The 23,866-nt window shown below is 41.8% G+C and overlaps 1 protein-coding gene across 1 annotated transcript in view; it reads left to right on the top strand.

Annotated features, from left to right (window-relative positions):
- The window catches only part of si:dkey-110c1.10 (unconventional myosin-Va), a 38,688-nt gene that overhangs the window by 14,232 nt on the left and 590 nt on the right, over positions 1–23,866 (top strand). The window contains exons 18-33 of the mRNA XM_060941451.1: positions 83–239; positions 389–628; positions 1,731–1,940; positions 2,110–2,203; positions 4,367–4,521; positions 4,748–4,921; positions 9,226–9,326; positions 11,403–11,520; positions 11,671–11,779; positions 11,877–11,999; positions 15,677–15,828; positions 16,163–16,252; positions 17,792–17,927; positions 20,700–21,000; positions 23,246–23,420; positions 23,512–23,592. Coding sequence (XP_060797434.1) covers positions 83–239; positions 389–628; positions 1,731–1,940; positions 2,110–2,203; positions 4,367–4,521; positions 4,748–4,921; positions 9,226–9,326; positions 11,403–11,520; positions 11,671–11,779; positions 11,877–11,999; positions 15,677–15,828; positions 16,163–16,252; positions 17,792–17,927; positions 20,700–21,000; positions 23,246–23,420; positions 23,512–23,592 — 2,416 coding nt within the window. The remainder of the gene's footprint in view (positions 1–82; positions 240–388; positions 629–1,730; positions 1,941–2,109; positions 2,204–4,366; positions 4,522–4,747; positions 4,922–9,225; positions 9,327–11,402; positions 11,521–11,670; positions 11,780–11,876; positions 12,000–15,676; positions 15,829–16,162; positions 16,253–17,791; positions 17,928–20,699; positions 21,001–23,245; positions 23,421–23,511; positions 23,593–23,866) is intronic.

The raw sequence follows: 23,866 nt of genomic DNA, 5'->3' as shown, positions 1-23,866 counted from the left end.
CTCTCAACTATTCTGTTGTTTTGTCTTCACATCTGTCTTGTGCTTTAATATTGCTTGTTAATGTGATGTTTTCTGATGTTAGATTGGCTTGGACACTAAGGTACACACGGGCTGCTCTGGTTATTCAGAAGACATACCGTATGATAATAGTAAGGCAGCTCTATGTTACTGCCAGGAAGGCCACAATAACTATCCAGGCCTTCGCCAGGGGCATGCAGGCTCGCCGAGCATACAAAATGGTAAAGTGTTTTCTCAAGATCCTATCTTGATGTCTTCCATTAAGTATGTGACTAGATGTGAATCCATCTATGTGTAGACCATGATCTACTGCACGTGTGTATGTTTGCATAATAAACCATAAGTGGTGTGTCTAACTCTGTGGCTGTAGGTGCTGATGGAGAGGGCAGCCATTTGCCTGCAGGCGTGGGTGCGCTGCAGGCTTGCTCAACTTAGGTTCAGGCGCGTTAGGGCTGCAGTGGTGCTGATGCAGTGCTGTGTGCGCAGGAGAGCTGCACGGAAGGAGTTGCAGAAGCTGCGAGCAGAGGCTCGTTCTGTAGAGAGGTACAGAGAGCTCAACAAGGGCATGGAGGTCAAACTCATGCAGCTTCAGCTGCGTGCTGACCAGCAGGTGAGGGAGGAGAAGATTTTTCTGCAAAACATTGGTTTCAAAATTATTATCACTCTTATCGCACTGTAAAGTTTAAAATATTCTAGTGTGCATGTGTACAGTACTGCCATATTCAGTTACATTAAATCCACTGATTGCCATTACATGCTATTTTTCAGTTGATCTGAATGTCTGATTATGTCATTTTCTTGAAAGGTCCATCAATGGCCAAGTTTTAACCTCTTGACAGAGACAACCAAGTTTTAGGCTGAAAAGCCCTGATACTTAACAAAATTAATGATAACACCTTTAGCACTCTCACCTCACAGGAAGAAGGTTCTGGGGTCAAACCTCACGGTTGCCTGGGGCCATTCTGTGTGGAGTTTGTATGTTCTTCCCATACCTGTGTGGGTTTTCACCGGGTGCTCTGGTTTCCTCAGTCCAAAAAACATGTGGATTAGGTCAACTGGCTACTCTAAATTGCCCATAGGTGTGAATGGTTGTTCATCTCTGTGTTAACCCTGCAGTAGCATAGTGACCTGCCCAGGGTGTACCCTGCCTCTTGCCCAGAGTCAGCTAGGCTTGGCTCCAACTTCCCTCTGACCCTGACAGATAAATGGTATAGCTTATGGATGGATGATACCTCCATCTTTCCTGGACCACCAGTTGCAAGGAAGCCCTAAAGCACTGCTGATTTGCCATCATATTTTATTGTTGGAGTGAGTGCCTTTGTATTCAGTCCTCTATTTTCATCAGACATGCTGGATGCAGAAAGTTTGAGTTGCTCTTAGGAGGGGTTTCTTTTGTGAAACCTTCCCAAACAGCTTGTACGTATGGAAGTAGCACCCAATATTTGAAGTTGAAACTAAACAACCCCAGAGAAACTTAATTGTACAATTCTAAAATTTGCTTCTTGTTCCAAGTAATATTTTAACCTTTGATTTTTTTTAAATACCATTACTTGAGTTGATCAACTTATTGTCTCTAAGGGTGCCACTAATTCTGGACTTGACTGTGTGTTCTTTATCAATGCTGCAGATAATCATAGGCCACTTCTCATTATGCATGTTCAAGGCTCAGACCCCAGGTTATAACAATTCCCTAAGTGTGTGTTGTGTCTCAGGCCAGAGAAAGTGCATCTCTTCGTGAATCTCTCCATGCTGAACGCGAGTCACACAACACAGAGGTGGAGCAGCTACGTTCAACTCTGTTCAAACTGCAGCAGCAGCTCCAGGAGCAGAGCCAAGCTGTTCCCTCTTTCACTGCCAAACAGGAGGAGGAGAGGAAGAGAGCTGAGGAGAGAGCAGCTCAGGAGAGTCACCAGCTCACACAGGTCTGTGTGTCCACTACAGCTCAACAACTACCATGAGTCTAATGTGGAATCGTCCAGTTAGCCTTTGTAGTTTAGAATCCATGAATTTCTCTTTACATGTTGCATGTTTCTCTCTGCATGTTATACGCATCTTTTTTGGTGTTGTTGCTGTTTTCCTTTTTTCCTGTAGGAAATAGAAACTTTGAAAATAGAGAGGAGCTCTTTGGAAAAGGAAAGAGATGATCTGGCCACTCGTTTATGGGAACAGGAAAAAATTCAAGAAGGTAAAAGGGTGTTCAGTGGTTTAGTGCTCTCTTTTCACATCAACACTCCTTCATTTTTATCCCCCGCTGGCCGAAAGGCCCGAAGGTGGATTATGTCATGGTGATTTCTGTCCGTCCGTCCGTCCGTCTGTCCTGGGAAGGGCGCTCACTTTCAACTCCTCTCACAATTTTTGGAGGAATTTCACGAAACTGAGCAGGATTCTTTGTATGTTGGTAATCCGCATATTGTTATTTTGTTCAATTGGGTCGCATTTTACCAGAGTTACAGCCTTTGATTAATAAAATTATGCTTTGATAATTTCATGAGAGTGTGTTTTCCTTCTGAAATCAACTCCTCTCACGAAACTTGGCAAAATGCATTGTTATATGTCGGTAGTATGCATATTGTTATTTTGTTCAATTCATTTTACCAGAGTTGTGGCCCTTGATTTACAACCTTGTACTTTCACAATTTCATGAAGGTGTGCTTGCCTTCTGACATCAACTCCTCTCACAATTTTTGGACAAATTTCTCGACGCTTGGCAAAAGGCCTTGTTATATGACGGTAATATGCATATTGCGATTTAATTTTGTTTGTGAAATTTTACCAGAGTTTTGGCCCTTGATTAAATAACTTGTACTTTGACAATTTCATGAGGGTGTACGTTCTTCTGAAATCAACTGCTCTCACAATTTATGGAGGAATTTCACCAAATTTGGCAGAAGGCTTTGTTATATGACAGTTATACGCATATTGAAATTTCGTTTAATTTGGGCAGATTTTACCAGAGTTATGCCCTTGATTATTAACAAACTTGTACTTTGGCAATTTCATCAAGGTGTGCTTGCTTTCTGAAATCAACTTCCCTCACAATTTTGGGAGGAATTTAATGTAATTTGGCAAAAAGTTTTTATCCCCCGCTGGCCGAAAGGCAATTATGTCGTGGCAATGTCCGTCTGTCCGTCCCAGGAAGGGTACTCACCTTCTGAAATCAACTCCTCTCACAATTTTTGGAGGAATTTCATGAAACTTGACAGGATTCTTTGTTATATGTCAGTAATATGCACAGTGCAATTTCGTTCAATTTAATTGCATTTTACCAGAGTTATGGCATAGTTGCCAGTGGGAGATATTGTGCTCTCAGAGCATTCTTGTTTTGTTTTGGTTCTGAAGCTTAAATTCAAATCTTAGTGTCAGTTACAGTGCATGTACTTTCAGGGTGTGCAATTCTCCACCTGAAATGACGGGACGATTTCAGTACACAATTAGTATTCTGATATATAAAAGACACATTTAAAGAAGTACAAATTACGGCAATTTTAATGTATGGCAAAGTGGTGCAATATGAAGTAATACCAGTGTTGTGGACTTGAGTCACAAATTTACTGACTTTCGACTTGACTTGCAACTTGACTTTGACATTGTCATCAATGACTTGTGACTTCACTTGGAGCATGAAAAACCTGATACATTTTCAAAACCAAAGGTTGAAAATGGGCGGCACGGTGGTGTAGTGGTTAGCGCTGTCGCCTCACAGCAAGAAGGTCCTGGGTTCGAGCCCCGGGGCCGGCGAGGGCCTTTCTGTGTGGAGTTTGCATGTTCTCCCCGTGTCCGCGTGGGTTTCCTCCGGGTGCTCCGGTTTCCCCCACAGTCCAAAGACATGCAGGTTAGGTTAACTGGTGACTCTAAATTGACCGTAGGTGTGAATGTGAGTGTGAATGGTTGTCTGTGTCTATGTGTCAGCCCTGTGATGACCTGGCGACTTGTCCAGGGTGTACCCCGCCTTTCGCCCGTAGTCAGCTGGGATAGGCTCCAGCTTGCCTGCGACCCTGTAGAAGGATAAAGCGGCTTGAGATAATGAGATGAGAAGGTTGAAAATGATACATTTAAAGTATGCGGTGAATCAACTATTCTTTTCCCCAACAATCAAAACAGCGAAATTGAAATGTAGTATCAAATTATGTTATAGACATGAGCAACAGAAACAATTCTTCATCTTTTTTGGCCATTTGCCAGAATTTAACTGCAGATACGTCCAACAGGTTTTCAAAGACTACCACACATATATTAAAAAAAGTGGCAGGCCATGTCTCCTTTACTGAGACTGACATACAGGCCATGTTTCCTACGCTGGGAATGGAAGACAACAATGTTGTGACTGTGATGTTACTGTGTGTGTCAGAGAGTAGGCAGCAGTCGGTCTCGCAGGCAGGAGCAGCAGTACAGGCCGAGCTGGAGGAGGAGAGGAGGAGATATCAGGGCTTGCTGAGAGAGTTTACCCGCTTAGAGCAGAGATACGACAACCTAAGGGACATGAGCATGCTCTCTACTGCTGAGGTACTGCTGCTACAGGGAAACAGGAAGAGAGAGAAAAATAGTTGAAAAAAGTTGTCAAATGAGAAAATGCATCATAAAAAATAAGAATTCTGTTAAAGCATTGTTTCTGTTTCAAGAAAAAAATGTCTACGTGAAAATCTTACTTTGTTCTACTCTATGAGGTTCAGACTCTCCATTATTCTTTGTATGAAAACTGATTTACATGTGTGTCTTTACACTGTTGCAGCGTTGGTCTGGTCACAGAAGAACTGATTCCACTCAGAGTGTTTCTTTGGATCCCATTTCTCCAATCTCTCCATCCTTTGGCAGCTTCCCTGACTTTTCCTCTTCTGAGGAAAGCAGGAGGATCAGTGTTACGTCCCCTTTTGACAGGAGGACCGGCAGCATAGAGGCACCCTTGGTGAGATTAGCCATCGCTCTCAGCCTCATATTTTTATTTTACTAAATTTGCTCCTTTACATCAAGCTTGTCCAACCATGATACTGGATATGAGAGATTTGTTTAAATTATGACAGCATTTGTTCAGACTTTTATTAACTAAATTAAGTGTGTTAGATTATGGTTGCAATTTAATTTGCTGAATTAAAAACATTATCAAGTATACCTAACATATAGTCTAATTACTGACTGTAGTGCATCCGTTATATGCAATTTGTCAGCCATTCTCTATCTGGTACTGGGGTAGTAAACCATTTTCAGCATTGCAGTGACATTGAGTTGAGTGTGTGGTGCTGATGTTAGATATAACAGTGTTTCTGGGGTATTTAACTGCATCTTTTTTCTGTGTGCAAATTGTGTTGATCATCCTTTGTTTTTCATCAGTGTCAGTTTCTGACCACTTTTCATTTTGAATTCAATTTATTAATATAGGACTTTTAACAAAAGAAGATTTACAGAAATGTAATTTAAATTTGTCCCTAATGAGCAAGCCAGAGGTGACGGTAGCAAGGAAAAACTCGCTGAGATGACATGAGGAAGAAACATTGAGAGGAACCACATTCAAAAGGGAACCTGCCCTCTTCTGAGTGACACTGGATGGTAGCTGGATGTTCATATTTACATTTATTCAACTGGCAGACACTTGTATTGAATGTGTCTTAAAATTGAGAAGGGCACAATTCAGACAGTTGTGGGTTAAATATCAGGCCCAAAGGCCCAACAGTGTCTGGGAAGTCTTGGGCTTTGAAAAATCACATGTAAAAATCCATTATTTCTGAAGGAACTACCCTGATGGTTCCGAACAAAAAGGAAGTAGATCCAAACAGCATCTGACCAGCAGTAACCTTATGATGGTCCCTTTCTGCTGATACTGTACAGTGGTGCTTGAAAGTTTGTGAACCCTTTAGAATTTTCTATATTTCTGCATAAATATGACCTAAAACATCATCAGATTTTCACACAAGTCCTAAAAGTAGATAAAGAGAACTCAGTTAAACAAATGAGACAAAAATATTATACTTGGTCATTTATTTATTGAGGAAAATGATCCAATATTACATATCTGTGAGTGGCAAAAGTATATGAACCTCTAGGATTAGCAGTTAATTTGAAAGTGAAATTAGAGTCAGGTGTTTTCAATCAATGGGATGACAATCAGGTGTGAGTGGGCACCCTGTTTTACAACCCCGATTCCAAAAAAGTTGGGACAAAGTACAAATTGTAAATAAAAACGGAATGCAATAATTTACAAATCTCAAAAACTGATATTGTATTCACAATAGAACATAGACAACATATCAAATGTCGCAAGTGAGACATTTTGAAATTTCATGCTAAATATTGGCTCATTTGAAATTTCATGACAGCAACACATCTCAAAAAAGTTGGGACAGGGGCAATAAGAGGCTGGAAAAGTTAAAGGTACAAAAAAGGAACAGCTGGAGGACCAAATTGCAGCTCATTAGGTCAATTGGCAATAGGTCATTAACATGACTGGGTATAAAAAGAGCATCTTGGAGTGGCAGCGGCTCTCAGAAGTAAAGATGGGAAGAGGATCACCAATCCCCCTAATTCTGCGCCGACAAATAGTGGAGCAATATCAGAAAGGAGTTCGACAGTGTAAAATTGCAAAGAGTTTGAACATATCATCATCTACAGTACATAATATCATCAAAAGATTCAGAGAATCTGGAAGAATCTCTGTGCGTAAGGGTCAAGGCCGGAAAACCATACTGGGCGCCCGTGATCTTCAGGCCCTTAGACGGCACTGCATCACATACAGGCATGCTTCTGTATTGGAAATCACAAAATGGGCTCAGGAATATTTCCAGAGAACATTATCTGTGAACACAATTCACCGTGCCATCCTCCGTTGCCAGCTAAAACTCTATAGTTCAAAGAAGAAGCCATATCTTAACATGATCCATAAGCGCAGACGTCTTCTCTGGGCCAAGGCTCATTTAAAATGGACTGTGGCAAAGTGGAAAACTGTTCTGTGGTCAGACGAATCAAAATTTGAAGTTCTTTATGGAAATCAGGGACGCCGTGTCATTCGGACTAACAAGGAGAAGGACGACCCAAGTTGTTATCAGCGCTCAGTTCAGAAGCCTGCATCTCTGATGGTATGGGGTTGCATTAGTGCATGTGGCATGGGCAGCTTACACATCTGGAAAGACACCATCAATGCTGAAAGGTATATCCAGGTTCTAGAGCAACATATGCTCCCATCCAGACGACGTCTCTTTCAGGGAAGACCTTGCATTTTCCAACATAACAATGCCAAACCACATACTGCATCAATTACAGCATCATGGCTGCGTAGAAGGGTCCGGGTACTGAACTGGCCAGCCTGCAGTCCAGATCTTTCACCCATAGAAAACATTTGGCGCATCATAAAACGGAAGATATGACAAAAAAGACCTAAGACAGTTGAACAACTAGAATCCTGCATTAGACAAGAATGGGTTAACATTCCTATCCCTAAACTTGAGCAACTTGTCTCCTCAGTCCCCAGACGTTTACAGACTGTTGTAAAGAGAAAAGGGGATGTCTCACAGTGGTAAACATGGCCTTGTCCCAACTTTTTTGAGATGTGTTGTTGTCATGAAATTTAAAATCACCTAATTTTTCTCTTTAAATGATACATTTTCTCAGTTTAAACATTTGATATGTCATCTATGTTCTATTCTGAATAAAATATGGAATTTTGAAACTTCCACATCATTGCATTCCGTTTTTATTTACAATTTGTACTTTGTCCCAACTTTTTTGGAATCGGGGTTGTATTTAAAGAACAGGGATCTATCAAAGTCTGATCTTCACAACACAAATGTTTGCGGAAGTGTATCATGGCACGAAGAAAGGAGATTTCTGAGGACCTCAGAAAAAGCATTGTTGATGCTCATCAGGCTGGAAAAGGTTACAAAACCATCTCTAAAGAGTTTGGATTCCACCAATCCACAGTCAGACAGATTGTGTACAAATGGAGGAAATTCAAGACCATTGTTCCCCTCCCCAGGAGTGGTCAACCAACAAAGATCACTCCAAGAGCAAGGTGTGTAATAGTCAGCAAGGTCACAAAGGACCCCAGGGTAACTTCTAAGCAACTGAAGGCCTCTCTCACATTGGCTAATGTTAATGTTCATGAGTCCACCATCAGTAGAACACTGAACAACAATGGTGTGCATGGCAGGGTTGCAAGGAGAAAGCCACTGCTCTCCAAAAAGAACATTGCTGCTCGTCTGCAGTTTGCTAAAGATCACGTGGACAAGCCAGAAGGCTATTGGAAAAATGTTTTGTAGATGGATGAGACCAAAATAGAACTTTCTGGTTTAAATGAGAAGCGTTGTGTTTGGAGAAAGGAAAACACTGCATTCCAGCATAAGAACCTGATCCCATCTGTGAAACATGGTGGTGGTAGTATCATGGTTTGGGCCTGTTTTGCTGCATCTGGGCCAGGACGGCTTGCCATCATTGATGGAACAATGAATTCTGAATTATACCAGTGAATTCTAAAGGAAAATGTCAGGACATCTGTCCATGAGCTGAATCTCAAGAGAAGGTGGGTCATGCAGCAAGACAATGACCCTAAGCACACAAGTTGTTCTACCAAAGAATGGATAAAGAAGAATAAAGTTAATGTTTTGGAATGGCCAAGTCAAAGTCCTGACCTTAATCCAATCTAAATGTTGTGGAAGGACCTGAAGCAAGCAGTTCATGTGAGGAAACCCACCAACATCCCAGAATTAAAGCTGTTCTGTATGGAAGAATGGGCTAAAATTCCTCCAAGCCGGTGTGCAGGACTGATCAACAGTTACCGGAAACGTTTAGTTGCAGTTATTGCTGCACAAGGGGGTCACACCAGATACTGAAAGCAAAGGTTCACATACTTTTGCCACTCACAGATATGTAATATTGGATCATTTTCCTCAATAAATAAATGACCAAGGATAATATTTTTGTCTCATTTGTGTAACTGGGTTCTCTTTATCTACTTTTAGGACTTGTGTGAAAATCTGATGATGTTTTAGGTCATATTTATGCAGAAATATAGAAAATTCTAAAAGGTTCACAAACTTTCAAGCACCACTGTATACTGGGCTGACAAACTGTACATAGCATCAGATGCACTCAGTAACCGTACCTACAAAGTGCACCTACATACAGTATATGGTGGGTTTACCTGAGAAAATGGCAAATGTTCTGACTCATTTTGTCCCAACATGTGTCTGAGTTGCTTTGAATATTGTGCTGTTTCGGATGTAGAATGCATTAATGGAGGATCTGGGTGTATCAAAGGATACAGGAGGAAAGATGGAAGGAGAGGACCTTCACTATGCTTATGATGCTGTCAGGGTGGCCAACAAGTCAGTTTCTTCTTTTACACTTAATATTTAGTTATCTCATTGAATGTTGAATTTTTTAACATTATCTGAATTTTTTTAGTGTTACTATTTTTTAATTATTATGCTGCAAATACAGACGATGCATTTTATTTGTCCATAAAATTAATTTTTAGTTAATCTGCTATTAGTTATTAAAAAATAATAATTCCCAATTTTCAGTCACTTTTATTTGCTGATGGTAATTTCGCTGATTTTTAATTATTGAATGGAAAAAAATTTCAGCTAAGTCTTATTGCACACTCTCTTTTCCTCTACACTTTTATTAGCATAAATTCTGTGTGCCTTGCAAAAGTATTCATCCCCCTTGGTGTTTGTCCTGTTTTGTTGCATTACAAGCTGGAATTAAAATGGATTTTTGGGGAGTTAGCACCATTTGATTTACACAATATGCCTACCACTTTAAAGGTGCACATTGTTTTTTTTTTATTGTGACACAAACAATAATTAAGATGAAAAAGCAGAAATCTGGAGTGTGCATAAGTATTCACCCCCCAAAGCAATACTTTATAGAGCCACCTTTTGCTACAATTACAGCTGCAAGTCTCTTGGGGAATGTCTCTCTTAGCTTAACACATCTAGCCACTGGGATTTTTGTCTATTCCTCAGGGCAAAACTGCTTCAACTCCTTCAAGTTAGATGGGTTGCGTTGGTGTACAGGAATCTTCAAGTTATGCCACAGATTCTCAATTGGATTGAGGTCTGGGCTTTGACTAGGCCATTCCAAGATATTTAAACGTCTCCCTTTAAACCACTCCAGTGTAGCTTTAGCAGTATGTTTAGGGTCATTGTCCTGCTGGAACGTGAACCTTTGTCCCAGTCTCAAACCTCTGGCTGACTCAAACAGGTTTTCCTCCAGAATTGCCCTGTATTTAGTGCCATCCGTCTTTCCTTCAGTCCTGACCAGCTTTCCTGTCCGTGCAGATGAAAAATATCCCCACAGCATGATGCTGCCACCACCATGTTTCATTGTAGGGATGGTGTTCTCAGGGTGTTGGGTTTGCACCACACATGGCGTTTCCCATGATGGCCAAAAAGTTCAATTTTAGTCTCATTTGACCAGAGAATCATCTTCCATGTGTTTGGGGAGTCTGCCACATGCTGTTGGGCAAACTCCAAACGTGTTTTTTTTAAGCAATGACTTTTTTCTGGCCATGCTTCCATAAAGCCCCACTCTGTGGGGTGTACAGCTTAAAGTGGTCTTATGGACAGATACTCCCATCTCCATTGTGGATCTTTGCAGCTCCTTCAGCATTATTGTTGGTGTCTTTGTTGCATCTCTGATTAATGCCCTCCTTGCCCGATCTGTGAGTTTTGGTGGGCGGCCTTCTCTTGTCAGGTTTGTAGTGGTGCCATCTTCTTTCCATTTTGCTATAATGGATTTAATGGTGCTCCCTGGGATATTCAAAGTTTGGGATTTTTTTTTTTAATAACCCAACCCTATATTCTTCACAACTTTGTCTCTGACCTGTTTGGAGGCTCCTTGGTTTTCATGTTGCTTGCTTAGTTGTGTAGCAGAGTCAGGGTCCTTCCAGAACGGGTTGATTTATACAGACATCATGTGACAGATCATGTGACACTTTGATTGCACACAGCTGGATCTTAATCACCTAATTATGTGACTTATGAAGTAAATTGATTGGACCAGCTCTTATTTAGGGGTTTCATACGAAAGGGGGTGAATACTTATGCACACTCCAGATTTCTGTTTTTTCATCTTAATTATTGTTTGTGTCACAATAAAAAAACAAAAAACAATGTGCACCTTTAAAGTGGTAGGCATGTTGTGTAATTCGAATGGTGCTAACGCCCCAAAAATCCATTTTAATTCCAGCTTGTAATGCAACAAAGCAGGACAAACACCAAGGGGGATGAATACTTTTGCAAGGCGTTGTATGTGTCTTATGTGCGAATAATGCATACATACATACACATATAAAAATGCATCTTATTGTATAGTAGGGGTAGGAAATATGACAAAACATAAGTATTGTATCATGGGACTTGTGCGTGTGATAACAGTGTTGCGTGTTGCTCCAGGTTTCTGGAGAGGCAGCTGCTGGCTCAGAGAGCTGAGTGGGAGCAGGAGAAAATTGTTCTCACTCAGCAGCTCCAGGAAGCCCACGCTAGAGACGCTCCAGTTAGCAAAGAGCTGAAGGTGATCGTCTGCATCAACTTCACTCACGGCGTCTCTTCTCCAGCAGCTCTCTGCAATGAAGCTGGCTCATCTGCACAAAATCCTATTTCTATAGCTCTGGCATATAGCACTGTTTTGGGTTGATGACAATGTGTGTGTGTGTGTGTTTAGGAGCTAATGGAGCAGCTGGAGGTTCGGGAACATGAGTGCTGCCGGCTGAGGAGGGAATTAAAGGAGCTGAAACACACAGTGACAGTCAGAAGAATTCTCTCTTATGCAGGTCTGTGAGATACCAAAAAACCCACAAAACACATATTCATGCATACACAAACAAGATACATAGCTTAAATGTAACAGTGGAGTTTGGCTCTCCTCAGGTCTGGCCATATCTGCGTCTCAGAATACAGCGAACGCACCACAACACTCAAGCCCAGCACTGATTGGACTACTGGAGTGTAGGAAGAGAGACGAGAGCAGACTGATAAAAAACCTCATTACTGGTACATACACACACACACACACACAGACACCAATCACTAAACATAGTCTGTCTTCAGTACAGCTCCTACACTACATACATGCCTGAATTCCTTTACCCTGATGCTGATTTTACAAAGCTAAAATATCAGCTGAACTACTTTCACATGTCTGTCAAAAAACAGACGTTAGTTTTTCCTCAAACCCAAAAAACCTCACTTGTCCAAATGCCACGGCGGTTTAAAGTTACGCCCTGTCATCTGAAAATTGTAAGTTGCAATTCTAGGTGTCAAAGACAGTATAACTGTCTTCAAACACTGAATGATTAGTGATTCAAGCCTGTTATCGCTGTCCTGTGTCTGGTGGTTGTTCAAAATAGTATCACATGTATGCAGTTTTCTTATAGAACATTTAAAAATACCAGGTCAAATGATTTCCACCCGAGTCTGTACAACCCTAATATCAGTTAAATGCAGTAGCGAACCGTTACTATTAGAGCTGGGACTTGAGCTAACCCAAACTTTTGCCAGACACACCAAAAAAGCAACAAGGCAAAGGATTTTGTAAGGGATTAGTGGCAGGCTGCCAGGTCGCTCTGTTGTGTGTAGTTGTCGATGTTGATTTTAAAAGTAACTAAGTAAATTACACAGGGAAATGAATACTTAAGTCTGAGTGAAAAATACTGTGGTGAGCGGGGAAGCATGGAAGAAGAGTCTGGAGACAGAAATCTTAGTTTCTCGATCGTTAGCCTGTGCTACTTGCTCTCAGTAGCACTGGCTTGACCGCTTTATCAGCATTCGCTAACACTACTGATGAACACCACACCGGCTGGAAGGTGACGTCACTGCTGCGCTGACGGAGCTGATTCGTGGTTAAGCTCATGTTGGCCTTCGAGCAGGCCTAGGGCAATAAATTTTTGGTCCCTCCCAGTATAAATCAAAATCTGATTGGTTAATTCATCTGTCACTTCCTACATAAACATACACTGCCATGGCCTTCTTTCCTGGCAATGAAGTTCTAACCTATGAGTGAGCCAGCTCTAAACTCTTCTCAGCCTAGAGGCATTCCATTATCCATAACTGGTTATCCTGTGCAGGGTTGCGGGCAAGCTGGAGCCTATCCCAGCTGACTATGGAGAGAGGCGAGAGGCGGGGTACACCCTGAACAAGTTGCCAGATCATCACAGGGCTGACACATAGAGACAAACAACCATTCACACTCACACCTACGGTCAATTCAGTGCCAACAATTAGCCTAACCTGCATGTCTTTGGACTGTGGGGGAAACTGGAGCACCCAGAGGAAACCCATACAGACACGGGGAGAACATGCAAACTCCACACAGAAAGGCTCCCGTTGGCTGCTGGGCTTGAACCCAGAACCTTTTTGCTGTGACGTGACAGTGCTAACCATTACACCACCGTGCTGCCTGCCTAGAGACAACAAACAAAAAAATCTCATTGGCTAACTGTATTTTAATGTTTTCAGGACAGTAACTCTCATTTCTGAAGCAAATTTAAGAGACAATGAGGCCAAATTAGAATTCAAAAGTCTAAAGTCCTTCCCACGCTATATGGCGCATTGGGCGGCACCGATCTCCGTTTCTGTAGCCCTCAGCCTCTCGCCTATTACATAGCTAGGGTTACAGTGGGGGGCTAGTCCTCTGCTAACCATGAGAGTTTGACTCCCCTCTCACATCTGTATTGCAGCGTGCCTTGCCAGATGGCAGTAGGTACCATTTTTATGATAGTCTTTGGTATGACCTGACCACGAGTAGAACTCACGATCTTCCGATTGAGAGGTGGACATGCTAATCACTAGGCCATCAAATGAGAAAAATTTGAATTAGAAGAGAAGAATTATAATGAAATTATGAAAGAATGAAAGAAATTAAATGTAGCATTTGAAATGCTGATATGTTTGGGCCTTCTCTGAAGGCCTAGAAGGACTTGACGGTTCTCCTCTTTTCTCACACACACACACACACACACACACACACACACACACACACACACTGAATGCAATATCTATAATACTACAGTGGTGCTTGAAAGTTTGTGAACCCTTTAGAATTTTCAATATTTCTGCATAAGTATGACCTAAAACATCATCAGATTTTCACACAAGTCCTAAAAGTAGATAAAGAGAACCCAGTTAAACAAATGAGACAAAAATATTATACTTGGTCATTTATTTATTGAGGAAAATGATCCAATATTACATATCTGTGAGTGGCAAAAGTATGTGAACCTCTAGGATTAGCAGTTAAGTTGAAAGTGAAATTAGAGTCAGGTGTTTTCAATCAATGGGATGACAATCAGGTGTGAGTGGGCACCCTGTTTTATTTAAAGAACAGGGATCTATCAAAGTCTGATCTTCACAACACATGTTTGTGGAAGTGTATCATGGCATGAGCAAAGGAGATTTCTGAGGACCTCAGAAAAAGTGTTATTGATGCTCATCAGGCTGGAAAAGGTTACAAAACCATCTCTAAAGAGTTTGGACTCCACCAATCCACAGTCAGACAGATTGTGTACAAATGGAGGAAATTTAAAACCATTGTTACCCTCCCCAGGAGTGGTCGACCAACAAAGATCACTCCAAGAGCAAGGCGTGTAATAGTCGGCGAGGTCACAAAGGACCCCAGGGTCACTTCTAAGCAACTGAAGGCCTCTCTCACATTGGCTAATGTTAATGCTCATGAGTCCACCATCAGGAGAACACTGATCAACAATGGTGTGCATGGCAGGTTTGCAAGGAGAAAGCTAATGCTCTCCAAAATGAACATTGCTGCTCATCTGCAGTTTGCTAATGATCACATGGACAAGCCAGAAGGCTTTTGGAAAAATGTTTTGTGGATAGAGGAGACCAAAATAGAACTTTTTGGTTTAAATGAGAAGAGTTATGTTTGGAGAAAGGAAAACACTGCATTCCAGCATAAGAACCTTATCCCATCTGTGAAACATGGTGGTGGTAGTATCATGGTTTGGGCTTGTTTTGCTGCATTTGGGCCAGGACGGCTTGCCATCATTGATGGAACAATGAATTCTGAATTATACCAACAAATTCTAAAGGAAAATGTCAGGACATCTGTCCATGAATTGAATCTCAAGAGAAGGTGGGTCATGCAGCAAGACAACGACCCTAAGCACACAAGTCGTTCTACCAAAGAATGGTTAAAGAAGAATAAAGTTAATGTTTTGGAATGGCCAAGTCAAAGTCCTGACCTTAATCCAATCTAAATGTTGTGGAAGGACCTGAAGCGAGCAGTTCATGTGAGGAAATCCACCAACATCCCAGAGATGAAGCTGTTCTGTATGGACGAATGGGCTAAAATTCCTCCAAGCCGGTATGCAGGACAGATCAACAGTTACCGGAAACGTTTATTTGCAGTTATTGCCGCACAAGGGGGTCACACCAGATACTGAAACAAAGGTTCACATACTTTTGCCACTCACAGATATGTAATATTGGATCATTTTCCTCAATAAATAAATGACCAAGTATAATATTTTTGTCTCATTTGTTTAACTAGGTTCTCTTTATCTACTTTTAGGACTTGTGTGAAAACCTGATTATGTTTTAGGTCATATTTATGCAGAAATATAGAAAATTCTAAAGGGTTCACAAACTTTCAAGCAGCACTGTACCTTTATGTCATTATTGAATGTGTCAGTGATGTGCTGTGTTTTGTTTGGCAGATGTACGCGTGGACGTGGCTCTTTCTCTGGCCCCGGGACTGGCAGCACAGCTCCTCTTCCTGTGTGTGCGCCAGGCGGACTGCAGCAGGGATGAGATTCGAGCCCGAGGCCTCTGTACTGCTGCACTGACTGCCATCAAAGCAGCCCTAAAAGTAAAAACCTCAAACACACTGTGCCAATAATGAGATGGGTTAAGCATTCCCCCAGGTATCTGAAAGTTGCTGTGTGACTGATATTAGAAACACAATAAATATGCTAATCAGTTTCCTGTGATGCAGCTGGTTATGATGGATTCCTTTAGCTTTGTCTTACTCCTTTGAACTGTCATATTTATTAGTTCATCTAGGATCAAAGTGCTAACAGTATAAGCTTTTGGATTATTTTTGGGTGCTCCTCATGGGGATTCAAAATGTTCATATACAGATGATGAAGGAGCAGTACCATTGTGCAGACTTATGTAGACTTTATTTTTGTTTCCTGCTTTAGAAGCACAGTGGTGATTTGGACATGACGGCTCTGTGGCTGAAGAACGCTTACCTGTTCAAAGACCTGCTCACCCAGCATTCATCCACACAGGTACCAGCTGCTCGCTTTATCCGTGCGCTGACTATTTCAGGCTAAGCTATTTTGTTGTCAGCATTAATGTAGCAGATATAGCACATGACAAAGCAAAAGTTTTCAACTAACACTCCAGCATTTTTGCAACCTAAACTCTATGCACTGTCTAGAACAAAAACAAGAAGTCTGACATGTGTCCTAGTGCTGAGAGGGAAACCCCCATTCTCCTCAAAACATGCTTATCATTGAAGTTTAAGGACAAGACTATATAATGCAAATCCAAAGCCGTGATACTGATACACTAATAATATGAAAGCATTTAGCAAAGCTGCTCTTATGTAGTTTTATCCAATTTTTTAACACTGGAGCAATACAGTCAAAACAAATTCCAGTTACACTTTCCAGTTTCACGTTAGGCTGTATCCATGCACCAGTATGCAGAAACTGATTATGCTGGCAACATATAACACACATGGCACGGTGGTGTAGTGGTTAGCGCTGTCGCCTCACAGCAAGAAGGTTCTGGGTTCGAGCCCAGTGGCTGACAGGGGCCTTTCTGTGTGGAGTTTGCATGTTCTCCCCATGTCCGCGTGGGTTTCCTCCGGGTGCTCCGGTTTCCCCCACAGTCCAAAGACATGCAGGTTAGGCTAATTGGTGGCTCTAAATTGACCGTAGGTGTGAATGTGAGTGTTTGTCTCTATGTCTCAGCCCTGCGATGATCTGTCGATTTGTCCAGGGTGTACCCTGCCTGTCACCTACAGTCAGCTGGGATCGACTCCAGCTTGCCTGCGACCCTGCACAGGATAAGCGGGAATGGATATAACACACGTTTGTTTTTCTGCAGAAGTATTACAGGTTAACTGACAGGTTAGACATGTGTAGAGCTTAATTCACACCTTTCACACCTGTAACGTTCTACAAAAATGCATGTGCAGATCTGACCCAAAAACTGCCCTTAGTTTTCCATTATTAGTGACTTACAAGTAAAGAGGTTTTATTACGTTCTTTTCGCAATAAATGAACACGTTTTAAAATGCAGTACATGTGAAAAATTCATACTTCTCTACTGATAATTCATAATGATTTTTGTGGTAGAAATGGGCTGATTTATGACATTAATCTTCATCTCATCTCATCTCATCTCATCATCTCTAGCCGCTTTATCCTGTTCTACAGGGTCGCAGGCAAGCTGGAGCCTATCCCAGCTGACTACGGGCGAAAGGCGGGGTACACCCTGGACAAGTCACCAGGTCATCACAGGGCTGACACATAGACACAGACAACCGTTCACACTCACATTCACACCTACGGTCAATTTAGAGTCACCAGTTAACCTAACCTGCATGTCTTTGGACTGTGGGGGAAACCGGAGCACCCGGAGGAAACCCACGCGGACACGGGGAGAACATGCAAACTCCACACAGAAAGGCCCTCGCCGGCCACGGGGCTCGAACCCGGACCTTCTTGCTGTGAGGCGACAGCGCTAACCACTACACCACCGTGCCGCCTGACATTAATCTTGAACGACTAAACATGTTTTTGTTTATGGCTGAATAGGAGGCAGGAAGAGGTGAGGATGTGCTCCCTCTGCAAGTGGAGCTGAAGGAGCAGGTACGAATGCTTGATGATGTGTGTATTCAGGCCTACCAGCAGCTCCTGTCCATCTCTGAGAGCCGCCTGCAGCCCATCATTGGTATGGTTGTCTCATCATAGTGTTTGTGGTCCTCACTGTTGCATATAGAACTCTTATTTTGATTTCCCATAGACTGTCCTATCATATAGGAATACTTAAAGGGGAACTGAAGTCATTTTTAAACTTGCTTTATTTCTTAATTAATGTGTTATTTAATTATGTTTTCGGTTTTATTAACCTTATATCATGACTTGTATTGGCATGTTATATTACACTTATCAGCCTTTTTGGTTTTTAGCCATGTTGACTGTAGTTCGTTTGGTCCACGGCAGGTGTCGCTTATCCGCGTGATCTTCACGAGACTTGTGCGAGACTTCAAACGTGAAGTGTCAGTGCTGCCATTTTGAAAACTGTTTACACAGCGGCCAGATCGCCATATCATTCTAATTTAGATTAATTTTGAGATTTGCCAGCTTCATCAGTGATGGAGTGTCAATCCTGCGCGCTGTGGCGCGGGCACCTGAAGGCGCACCTCAGGCTGCGCGCTCGCCGAGTGGACTCCAGCACGCGTGCCATGACCAAGGCACACCTGAGCTCAATTAAGGAACTATGTGTTTGCCTATTTAAGGACTGTGCTGATGCATTGCGGAGTATTATGATACACATGTACGCATTACCGAGCCTTTCTACCCGTTGTCTTGATTTCCTTTTTCACGATCCTTGTGCCTGTTTCTCGTTCTTGTCCTCGCTTAGCCTTTGACAGTGTTGGGCACGTTACTTTCAAAAAGTAATTAGTTATAGTTACTAGTTACTTTTCCCAAAAAGTAACTGAGTTAGTAACGGAGTTACTTTGTCATAAAAGTAACTAATTACCAGGGAAAGTAATTATTCCGTTACATTTTGTTCCCCCCCCCCCCAAAAAAAAAAATCAAATTCAATTAGTGTAATCATAATAAAAGTGAATGTTAAATGTGTTTAATGACTGAAATGGACACTTAACAGAACCTAAAATTATGTTACTAATTACTGGCCACTGACGAGGACAAACGCTTTGTTCCTCGACATAATGTGCATTGCACGTAAACACTCTTGCCTTTTATTTCAAGTAATGAAAAGTAATGGCTGTATTTCCAGTGTGAAAGCGCAGTGCTGGGCTGACCGCTCGCCATCGCTGGGTCTTCCGATTGAAAGCGTGCGCAGTAGTGCAGTAGGCGTGGCCTACCTACGTATGTTGTCCAAATCTACTCTGATTGGCTTACTGTGCCGTTGTCTCCTGTCTCCCCGCCCCACACTAAAGCAGAGTAAAGAAAGGCTGAACGAGCAGCGTGCCGGATGAGAACAGCTTTAATAAAGTAACGCATAGTATTTTATTGTAAGTAACGGGAACGGCGTTATAACGATGTAAAAAGTAATTAGTTAGATTACTCGTTACTAAAAAAAGTAACGCCGTTAGTAACGCCGTTTATTCTAACGCCGTTATTCCCATCACTGGCCTTTGATGTACTGTTTGTGCCTCGACCGACTCTTTTGCCTGTATTCTCGTTTTTGATCTAGCCTGCTGTTTTGGATTGTTTGCCTGTGTATATATTGTCTCACTGTATATATATTCTGCACTTTATTAAACTTTATACTTCTGCACATACATCCACCTCTCTCGCGTACGTGACATGGAGATTATTCCATACGACTTCGAACCAACGTGGAGTAGAGAAGAGTTGGAAAGGCGACAGGATAAGGATGAGTCTGTCGTGCTGGTATTTACGTCATTATTGTCGCACAATTAAAACGTGCCAGATCAGGCGGCTGGTGGGTTTTCAAAATAATCAATACATGCATGTATTTTTGTGATAAATACATATTATACTGAGCGCATTTCCCACATAATCCTCACTAAGGTTTCGGACAGCACCACAAAATGGTGTCCCCACTATATAGTGCCCTATATAGTGAGTAGGGGGCGATTTCGGACACAGGGAAAACTTCCGGCTTGATTACACCAGCATTCGAAGGAGGGTCGCGCGTCTTTTGACGACGTTGGCAGATGTTGGTCACTTTGATTTCCGCTGTACATTTTACTTCCGTTCTACGATGTCTCGCACAGGTCTCAGCGAATCTCATTTATGGCCATTGCTTTGACATATAGACTGATATATTACATAGCATATTTCAAACACTCAATTTGCTATAGCAGTGACAAAATAGCTGTCAGAAATGCATTTCTATATTTTATAAAGTGAGAAATAGAATTTTTGATAATAAAAAATTTGCCTTCAGTTCCTCTTTAAGGAATAAAACATGATGGGGTGTGCAGTTATAGGAAAGTAATCAATGACAGGGTGGTGTGGTGCAGGTCAAATATATTACTGGTACCACCTAAAGTTGATTATTTTTCAGTAACAGCACATCCTAAAGTATTTTGTTCTCATATACCACAGCAATATGATGACATTTTAAAAATGTGTTAATTGTGGAACAGCTGTGAAACAAGTTAGCTCCTGTTATCACTTACATTATCCCCTTCAGACACAAGGAAAAATGCTATGGAACTTCATGTGTACAATTGTACACATTATGTCTGAAGGGGTTAAAATAGTCATTTCCTCATCAGCCTTTTCTTCTGTCTTGAAGTTAATAGAGATGAAAAAGTGCAGCACAGCTAAACCTGTTATTTGACTTGCAGCCAGTTTCAGATTCATGTATTCAACAGCACTTTGGTAGAATGTATAATTCAAAATAATGAATGATGAGCGATGCTATTACTCTGCTGTTATTTTGCGGCATTTTGAACCAGCATTTCTGATTTGGTTTCAATTCTGCATTGCTACGCTTCAGTTCCAGCCATGTTAGAAAGCGAGACCATCCCAGGTCTGTCTGGAGCTGTGGTAAAGCTGATCACCTCTCGTAAGCGTGCGGGTTCGGACCCTCGACCTGCAGGTGCTTCGGATGGGACCAGCATGGCGACTGTGCTGAGGGAGCTGGGAGCTCTGCACACTGCACTGGTGCGACAGGAGCTTCCCCCCGCCCTGCTCGAACAGGCTTTCCGCCAGCTCACACACCTGCTTGCTGCCTGCACACTCAACAGCCTGCTACTGCGCAAAGACATGTGCTGCTGGAGCCGTGGCCTGCTGATCCGGTCAGCAAACATTAATGCTGACAGTCCATAATTAGCAGACTAGAGCTAAAACTATAGAAAAGTAAAACTAAACATTATATGGACACGAGTGTTTTAGGGGGAAATATACCACTTGTATTTTTCATACGAGCTACATTTGGAACACGGAGAAACAAAACCTCTATACGTCACTTGTGAGGAAATTGATGAATTATTCTGATAAATTTGGACACTTTTTATTTGTGAATGTGTCTATATAATAAAAAGAACATCACACGTTGGCCTGAAGATATGAAGTTTATCTTCTCGTGTTGAAAAACTTACATTTTTCATATGAAATACATCACGGATCTCATCTCATTATCTGTAGCCGCTTTATCCTGTTCTACAGGGTCGCAGGCAAGCTGGAGCCTATCCCAGCTGACTACGGGCGAGAGGCGGGGTACACCCTGGACAAGTCGCCAGGTCATCACAGGACTGACACATAGACACAGACAACCATTCACACTCACATTCACACCTACGGTCAATTTAGAGTCACCAGTTAACCTAACCTGCATGTCTTTGGACTGTGGGGGAAACCGGAGCACCCGGAGGAAACCCACGCGGACACGGGGAGAACATGCAAACTCCACACAGAAAGGCCCTCGAACCCGGACCTTCTTGCTGTGAGGCGACAGCGCCAACCACTACACCACCGTGCCGCCTACATCACGGATCTGAGTGACATATTTAAATAATGTTGGCTGGCTTTTTTCGTGGTCTATCAGATATATTCCATTCAGCTGGAATGATATTGAATGAGTCGAAGATGAGTTCAATATCATGCTAACTGAATGGAATATCTCTGATAGACCACGAAAAAAAGCCAGCCAATATTATTATTATTATACATACACATTCTCTTCATATCAGCATTCTTGAAGGCCAACGCGAGCTTACCTGCGACTTGGTACTGTTAGCGCAGCAGTCCAGTTACCTTCTACAGTACCTGGTGTAGTATTAGCGAAGGCCAGTGCTAGTGCAGTCAAGCCGATTATTATTATTATTATTTTCCTTGTGTAATTTACTTAGTTACTTTTAAAATCAACATCAACAACTACACACAACGGAGCGATCTGGCAGCCAAAATTCTCTCAAAATCTTCCGCTTTTAATGAAACAAACCTCACAGCCATGTTTATTTGCAAATTGTCAGTCACTCGCTAGCGTGGAAGTTTTACATCTCCGACGTGTCTCTTTTCCAGTTTTTCGATGTCCGTTGGTATGTTTTTCTCTTGTAAATATGCATGAAGAATATATAATTAAGTTTTGGTAGACTTTCGGGTGTTCAGCGCGTCTTCAGTTTGAGTTTTCAGTTTGTTTATTTATTTGGTGCTTAATCCTAGCACTGGATTAGCCTCGTCTTCTCTGTTTCCCAGCCGACAAAGAAATGATTCTGTGCATGCACAGTAGAAAAGTTTTGTCATTGGATATTCGCATGAGCTCTGATGTGTGACGTCATGTTGTCTTGACAGCGTGCAATATTATAACAATATTACACACTCATTCTCCATTGGGGAGAGTGGCGTAATACATGGAGGATAAGCGATATGATAACAATATTGTAGGCCATTAGTAAAGCCACTAGAAGGGAATAGAATACATGTTTTTATTCCATGGAAAAAGTGGCCTGTATGTATAATAATTCCTGACATTTTTCACTCCAATGATGTCACTCCCAGTGTTTTCCCACTGACTAGACGTGCATTGTCAAAATGGCAAACTGGTTCAAAATGAAAATACTTTTGATTAACTTGCATTTTTTTGTGGATGTGTCCATATAATATAAAGAACATTACATGGTCGCACGAAGATATGAAGTTTATCTTCTCGTGTTGAACATATTTCACTCATTCTCTTCGCTCACTTGTGAAATATGGGCACCACTCGAAGATAAACTTCATACCTTCGTGCAACCGTGTAATATCCTCTATTTACATGAGTTTAGAGTATGAGAACATATTAAATGTTCCACTTTATTGTGGGAATTCATCCTCAGCTTTGGACGCAAACACTGTCACCTAAAAAAAATATATCTGAAAATTATAAAAGAATTTGCATAAGTGTTTAAGAGAAGTGCATAAGAAGTTAAAGTGCTTTATAAATTTTCATATAAGGATTTTAGTGATATCCTTACTGCAGATTTTTCAAGCAGTTCACCAAGCTGTGTAATGTTTTTGCTTTTTTTTAAAAATCAGTCTCACTGCTTCTTTTTTCTTCTTCAGCTATAATGTGAGTTTGCTTGAGGAGTGGCTGAGGAGTCGTGGGCTGCAGACAGGAAGAGCTGTGGTCACACTGGAGCCCCTCATCCAGGCAGCACAGCTCCTCCAAATGAGCAAGAGGACAGAGGCAGACGGACAGGCCATAGTTCACACCTGCAATGCTCTGTCCAGCCAGCAGGTGGTGCACCTGGATTAAATACTGTATAGGGCTACTTTAATGATGGATAGGTGAATGTGTTGTATGCTAATAGTAATATCTTGTTTTGCAGGTTGTGAAGATTTTATCCCAGTACACTCCACAGAGTGATGGTGAAGAGAGAGTCACGCTCAGTTTCATTCACATTGTTCAGGTACAAATGCATGTTTTATTCAGTCATGTTTTATTTATGCGGTTAGGTTAATATGGGACGGCCTTGGGCTGAGGTGCCTTTGAGCGAGGCACCTAACTCCCAACTGCTCCCCGGGCGCTGTTAGCATGGCTGCCCACTGTGTGTGTGCTCATTGCTCACGTGTGTGTTCACTGCTTCGGATGGGTTAAATGCAGACAGGAATTTCACAAGTGTGTGATGAATAAAGTTGTGCTTTCTTTCTTTCTTTCTTTCTTTCTTTCTTTCTTTCTTTTTC

This window comes from Neoarius graeffei, chromosome 15 (genome assembly GCF_027579695.1).
Source record: "Neoarius graeffei isolate fNeoGra1 chromosome 15, fNeoGra1.pri, whole genome shotgun sequence".
Lineage (NCBI taxonomy): Eukaryota > Metazoa > Chordata > Actinopteri > Siluriformes > Ariidae > Neoarius > Neoarius graeffei.
The sequence above is the reverse complement of the archived record's forward strand: the minus strand, read 5'-3'. Positions and strand labels throughout refer to the sequence as shown.